This window comes from Myotis davidii, unplaced genomic scaffold, assembly GCF_000327345.1.
Source record: "Myotis davidii unplaced genomic scaffold, ASM32734v1 scaffold134, whole genome shotgun sequence".
Taxonomy (NCBI): Eukaryota; Metazoa; Chordata; class Mammalia; order Chiroptera; family Vespertilionidae; genus Myotis; species Myotis davidii.
The window spans coordinates 3138773-3145413 of NW_006288853.1; the positions used below are offsets into that span (position 1 = coordinate 3138773).

General features: G+C 37.4%; 1 protein-coding gene across 1 annotated transcript in view; it reads right to left on the reverse strand.

The window, feature by feature from the left end:
* Window positions 1–2186: 2186 nt before the first annotated feature.
* Window positions 2187–6641, reverse strand: part of PPA1 (pyrophosphatase (inorganic) 1) — a 49437-nt gene continuing 44982 nt past the window's right edge. Inside the window, exons 13-15 of the mRNA XM_015562103.1 lie at window positions 5225–5304; window positions 3103–3145; window positions 2187–2536 (exon numbers count right to left, since the gene is read on the reverse strand). Of these exons, the coding sequence (XP_015417589.1) occupies window positions 2505–2536; window positions 3103–3145; window positions 5225–5304 (155 nt within the window). The 3' untranslated portion in view covers window positions 2187–2504. The remainder of the gene's footprint in view (window positions 2537–3102; window positions 3146–5224; window positions 5305–6641) is intronic.

A 6641-nucleotide genomic window follows, 5' to 3' on the forward strand; every position in this document is an offset into this window, starting at 1 on the left:
TATCAAGGATATCAAGGATCTGAACATTACCATCCATCAACAGGAGTTAGTTAACAGAAATGTAATATTCCACCCAACACCATCAAAATACATATTTTTTTCTAAACACCTGTGGAACATTCCCCGAATCAGACCACATTCTGGGCCATAGAACAACCTTAACAATATAAAAAGTATTGAAATCATACAATGTGTGCTTCCTGATCTTAATGGGATCAAACTAGAAATCACTAACAAACACATTAGGAAAGTAAGCACATGGCTAAAATTGATCGATCATAATCTCAGCAAGATTTTCTATAGGCATAAACAACAGACATAGGAACGTTTTATTTTAAAATTTAAATGAGGCCTGGCCAGTGAGGCTCAGTGGTTGAGCTTCGTCCTATGGACCAGGAAGTTAGGGTTCGATTCCCAGTCAGGACACATGACTGGGTTGCAGGCTCAATCCCCAGTAAGGAGTGAAGGAGGCAGCTAATGATTCTCTCTCCAGTATCTTGTAGGATGCAAGAACTTACATAGGTGATTAACTTGTATAGAATATATCATTCAAATGAGTATAAAACTGTGGTTCGATTCAGGTCAGGGGCACGTAACTTGGCTGCAGGCTCCTCCCGGCCTGGGCCCTAGTCAGGGCGCGTGCAGGAGGCAACCACTCGATGTGTCGTTAAAAATTTCAAAGTGTTTTAATGCTTAATACATCTCTTCACTTTTTAAAAAAATATATTTTTGTTGATTTCAGACTCTAAAAATCAACGGAAAAATGTCCTTGAGTGAGGATAATATATAAATAGAGAAGATAGAAAAAAATTTAAATAAGAAGGCACATTTAAACAACTAGTTAAACAATTCTTGATAGAGACTAAAGTGGGAGGAAGTACTCTGTGTGGTAGTAAGGCTTACCATGCAGCTACAGAAATCCAGACAGTGTGGTACTGACAGAGGAACACACACATAGATCAGTGGAACAAACAGAGGACCCAGAAACAGACCCATGCATCTGATATTTAACAGAAGCACAACACCAATTTAATGAAGAATAGCCTTGCAACAAAGGGTACTGAAGAAACTGAACGTCCTTGGGAAAAAAAAAAGAACTTTGACTTAAACTTTAACACCTTATACAACAACAAACTCAAAATGGACCATAGACTTAAATGTAACACTATAATACTTTCAGAGAAAAACAGGAAAGAACCAGTATCTTGTAGGATGCAAGAACTTACATAGGTGATTAACTTGTATAGAATATATCATTCAAATGAGTATAAAACTGGGAAATCCTAATAAGATTGATGGATTGAATAAAAGCCAATGTTCTGGCTGTGATATCATATTACAGTTTTACAAAATCTTACCTTTGGGGGAATCTAGGCAAGTTATAGAGAGAATCTCTCTATTATTTCTTACAGCTGCCTGTGACACAATGATTTCATTAAAAATGTCAAAGTGTTTTAATGCTTAATACATCTCCTCACTTTTTAAAAAAATATATTTTTATTGATTTCAGAAAGGAAGGAAGAGGGAGAGAAAGGTAGAAACATCAAAGAAGAGAGAATCATTGATTGGCTGCCACCTGCACGCCCCACACTGGGATTCGAGCCCGCAATCCAGGCATATGCCCAAACTGGGAATCAAGCCGTGACCTCCAGGTTCATAGGTCGATGCTCAACCACTGAGCCATGCCAGCCAGGCTCATCTCTTCAATTTTACAAATGAAGGACCAGAAGTTGGGTGGGAACTGACCTAAGATTACAGAATTAATAAGTAGATGGGCTAGGATTAAAAATTCATGTCTGTATAGGTCCACAGCCCATGAACTTAATCACAAAGCTATTCCGGCTGATAACTCAGAGAATAATGTAAATAACTTAAGAGTTCAATTAGTTGCCTAGAGAAGTAAAGAAGGTAACTATATCACTTCAAAAGGTGAGCAAGGTTGTGTTTTCTGCTAATATGATATAAATTTAAAAGCTTCTGCTTTACAGTGGGATGCTAAGAATTGGGCAAGAGCACAGTATCAAGACTACTGTAAAAATAAGAAATTTCACTTTCAGATTCCTAAAAGTAATATCAGTTTTAGTCTAAAAGTTATTAAATTTCATTGATAGAAAACAAACAACAAATAGCACCCATGCCTGCTTGGTAATGTCTGACTTTAGATTAAAATGAAAATATAAGACAAATTTCAGCAAAATAATTTTATTTTCTAACACATAGTAAACATATACATCCAATATCTCGCACATTTATTCACAAATGACTTCCAAATTCCAATAACTGCTTTGATATTTAAGCATGTGCTAAAAGTTACCTTAGCTGAGATGAAAAATGCTTTCATATGGATAACACACTAAATATATTGGATTGGTCACAGCAGAATTTCCTTTGTTAGTTAGATTAGTTCTATAAATTTAAAGCTTAGAAAAGCCACTACTTTTGCATCTAATACTTCCAGATGAGTATGATGCAGTAATATCAGCTTGTATTCCAGAGAAATTTCCTTAGTTTTTCTGGTGATGGAACCATTTATCCACTATATTCAGAGAAAAGAAAAACAAATTAGAACCCTCATTGAGAATCAAAATATACCCAACATACAACAAAGAAGAATATACTTGCTTTAATGTATCCTACTATTGATTACCATAAAACGAACTTTCAGACTTGCAAGTTTCACTATGGCAAAAACAGGCCATTTACCAGTGTTTCCTTTTAGGCTTCGTTACTCTTGATACTAATCATATAAACATGTGATTCTCATTAGAGGAACCTGATAGCGAATTCTAAATCTATAGGGGAGAGAACTCAGTGCTGGGTGAAGCAGCCTATGGCCAGATGGGGACCCAGAGTCCACGAAGCATGTACCCAGAACCCAGAGAGCAGGTCATGGTGTGGAAATGGCTGTGATTAGGGTTGGCACCGAAGGTGGTACATACAACCATTTTCTTCCTACATACATTATGAAACTCTACAAATGTTTCTTCTCCCCTTCCTTCTCTTTCTTTGTATGGATGTGGTATGTAAGATTTATCTATAGATATAATTTTCCCACACATTCACACAAGGTTTAATGTAATTTTACTAGAATATTGTTCTTACCATCTGCAGGTATTGTGCAGGCAGATTCACATGGTGGTGGTAACTAAAATAAAATGTTAAAAATATATTAGTCTAATTCTTTTTAAAAAAACTAAAAAAAGTATGCTGACGAAAATGAAAATGAATCTGAACAGAAGACAACTATCCTAATTTTTAGGTTCAAAAAATAATAATTTATAGGAATGCAAGGTTTGCTCTACTGCTAAAAAAGGTTAACAAACTCAAGCCTCTTTAAATGACATACATGAGAATAATGAAACTAAATGTATTTTGAAATAAAGAATAAAAACTGATTTACACACATAGTGATTTAATATTTATTATATATATATAAAATGTAGGCAGAGTGTTCTCATTGAAAAGTTATGACTGCCAACCAATAGCTTTTCCTATCCAATTTTTCTTATTCGTTTCAACTTTGTCAGGATTCATACATAAAGATAAATATACATTATTGGCCTCATCACTAAATTATTTTTCCTTTTACTCAATTAAAAAGCAGTACAAAATCAGACTTAATTTTCTTTTGTTTTCCTTATTTAATATTGTAAACGAGCATAAATTAAGACGATCTAGTTAAATATATTAGTTAATCTGAATCAGATAAAAAATAATACAAAAACAAAATTATGTCTTTGATAGAGTTTACTGTCTTAGCCCGGCTGGTGTGGCTCAGTGGTTGAACACCAACCTATGAACCAGGAGGTCACAGTTTGATTCCAGGTCAGGGTACAGGCCTGTGTTGCAGGCTCAATCCACAGTGGGGGGCATGCAGGAGGCAGCTGATCAATGATTCTCTCTCATCATTGATGTGTCTACCTATCTCTCTCCCTTCCTCTCTGAAATCGATAAAAATATATTTTAAAAAATTTTACTGCCTTACATGAAAGTCTTTTCTAGGATTATGAACTGCCCCTGCAACAGTACCTAAATTGTGATAACTTTAACTGACCTTGACAAGTAAGTTGCCATTGATTCTTTTGTGAAACATGGCTTATAATAGGTACACAGGCACTTGGGTTAGTAGTACAAATTGTACTAGTTTGCTACCTGCCCAATTTAGGGTGGACTAGGACACTACTCAGCTTTTACATTTGACATGCAGTCAAATGTCTGCTTAGGTGTGCTCACGTTTTGTAATTTCAAGACCTCACGCAGTAATATGCATACAGGAGGTACTCAAGTACTTGGTGAAAGCAGTACTTTCCCTCCCCATTTAGCACCATATTTGTCCTTTTTCAAGGAAGCATTTACGTACAGCATCCACAATGGCTTTGGCAGCATCGGGATCACACTTGAAGGGGCTCTCAGACACTGTGGTATTCATGCTATTAAATAAAACAAAGGTAGTCATGAGTTGCAGTAACAAAAATTCTCTCACGAGTTAAAAAACAAGTTGAAGATGGCAGGCCAGAGGAGATTCAAGTTCAATTTACTTGAACCTCAGGTTTACTCAAGTTGCAGGATACAAAATCGGTATACATAAACCATTGCACTTCTATACATTAATAACAAACTATCAGAGAGAAATTAAGAAAATAATCCCATTGTCCCAGCCAGGTGGCTGGTTGGAGCGTCGTCCCATATACCAAAAAGCTACCTGAAACGATGTTTAACATCAATAATCATCAGGGAAATGCAAATCAAAACCACAATGAGAAAATCTCACACCTGTTAAAATTACTGTCATCAAAAAGACAAGCAACAAAAAGTGTCAGCAACGGGAAAAAAGTGTCAGAAAAGGGAATCCTTGTGCACTGTTGGTGGGAAATGTATACAGCCACTATGGAAAACAGTGTAGGGATTCCTCAAAAAAATGAAACTAGAACTAGAATTCTACTAGATCTAGAATTCTACTTCTGGGTATTTACCTGCTGAAAATACTAATTCAAAAACATATATGCACTATCATTGAAGCATCTATATAGTTAAAATTCTAATATGCAAATAGACCAAACTTGACATGCAGTCAAATGTCTGCTTAGGTGTGCTCACGTTTTGTAATTTCAAGACCTCACGCAGTAATATGCATACAGGAGGTACTCAAGTACTTGGTGAAAGCAGTACTTTCCCTCCCCATTTAGCACCATATTTGTCCTTTTTCAAGGAAGCATTTACGTACAGCATCCACAATGGCTTTGGCAGCATCGGGATCACACTTGAAGGGGCTCTCAGACACTGTGGTATTCATGCTATTAAATAAAAAAAGGTAGTCATGAGTTGCAGTAACAAAAATTCTCTCACGAGTTAAAAAACAAGTTGACATATGATCTAGAATTCTACTTCTGGGTATTTACCTGCTGAAAATACTAATTCAAAAACATATATGCACTATCATTGAAGCATCTATATAGTTAAAATTCTAATATGCAAATAGACCAAATGGCGGGACAACCGAACAACTGGTCGCTATACGTGTGCTGACCACCAGGGGGTGCACGTGGAACATCTGGCCGAGGCAGGATGGTGGAGCAGCCCCAGTCACTGCTCCGTGCCGTCAGCAGGTGCAAGTGGGGCCGGAGGGCGTCAGCACGTGGGAACGGTGGTGGCAGGAGCAGGGCTGCCAGCAGAGAGGGGACCGGGTGATGCGGTGGGAGGGGCTGGATGGGGGATGGAGGATGGGCCGGGACCTGCCCCTGTGCCCACCACAGCCTCACACCCACAGTCCTTTCAAGGTGCACAAATTCGTGCCTTGGGGCCCTAGTTATTTATAATAGCCAAGACATGGAACAACCTAAATGTCCATTGATGAATGAATGGGTAAAGAAAACGTCATATTATTCAGCTGTAAAAATGGAATATTATTCAGCTATAAAAAAAAGAATGAAACCTTGCTATTTACAACAACATGGATGGACCTTGAAGACATTAAGTTAAATAAGTCAGAAAGAAAAAGATAAATACCGTATGATCTCATTTATACATTTGACCCTTGAACAACACGGGGCTTGGGGGCACCAACCCCACCCCCATAAAGTGAAAAATCCACATATAACTTTTGTTGTTGTTATTGTTGTTGTTAATCCTTGCCCAAGGATACTTTTCCATTGATTTTCAGGGAGAAGAGAAGAAAGAGGGAAAGACAGAGAGAAACATTGATGTGAGAGAAACACGTTGATTGGTTGCCTCCTGCACAAGCCCTGACCTGGGCCCGGGCGGGGGAGGAGTCTGCAACAAAATCCGCAGTCTGACGTTCTATCCACTGAGCCAAACTGGCTAGGGCCACATATAACTTTTGACTCCGCCAAAACTTAACTAACAGTACTGCTGAAGAGAAGCTTTACTGATAACATAAAGTTTATTAACACATATTTTGTATGTTATATGTATTCTTACAATAAAGTAAGCTTAGAGAAGAGAAAATATTAAGAAAATCACAAGGAAGAGAAAGTAACATTTACAGTACTGTATGAATTTAGGGGGAAAAAATGCACGTGTAAGTGGACCCAAGCAATTCAAACCCATCTTGTTCAAGGGTCAACTGTACATACATATTCATTCTGTAATCGGCCACCTTACTGAATTCTTTACTTTTTCTA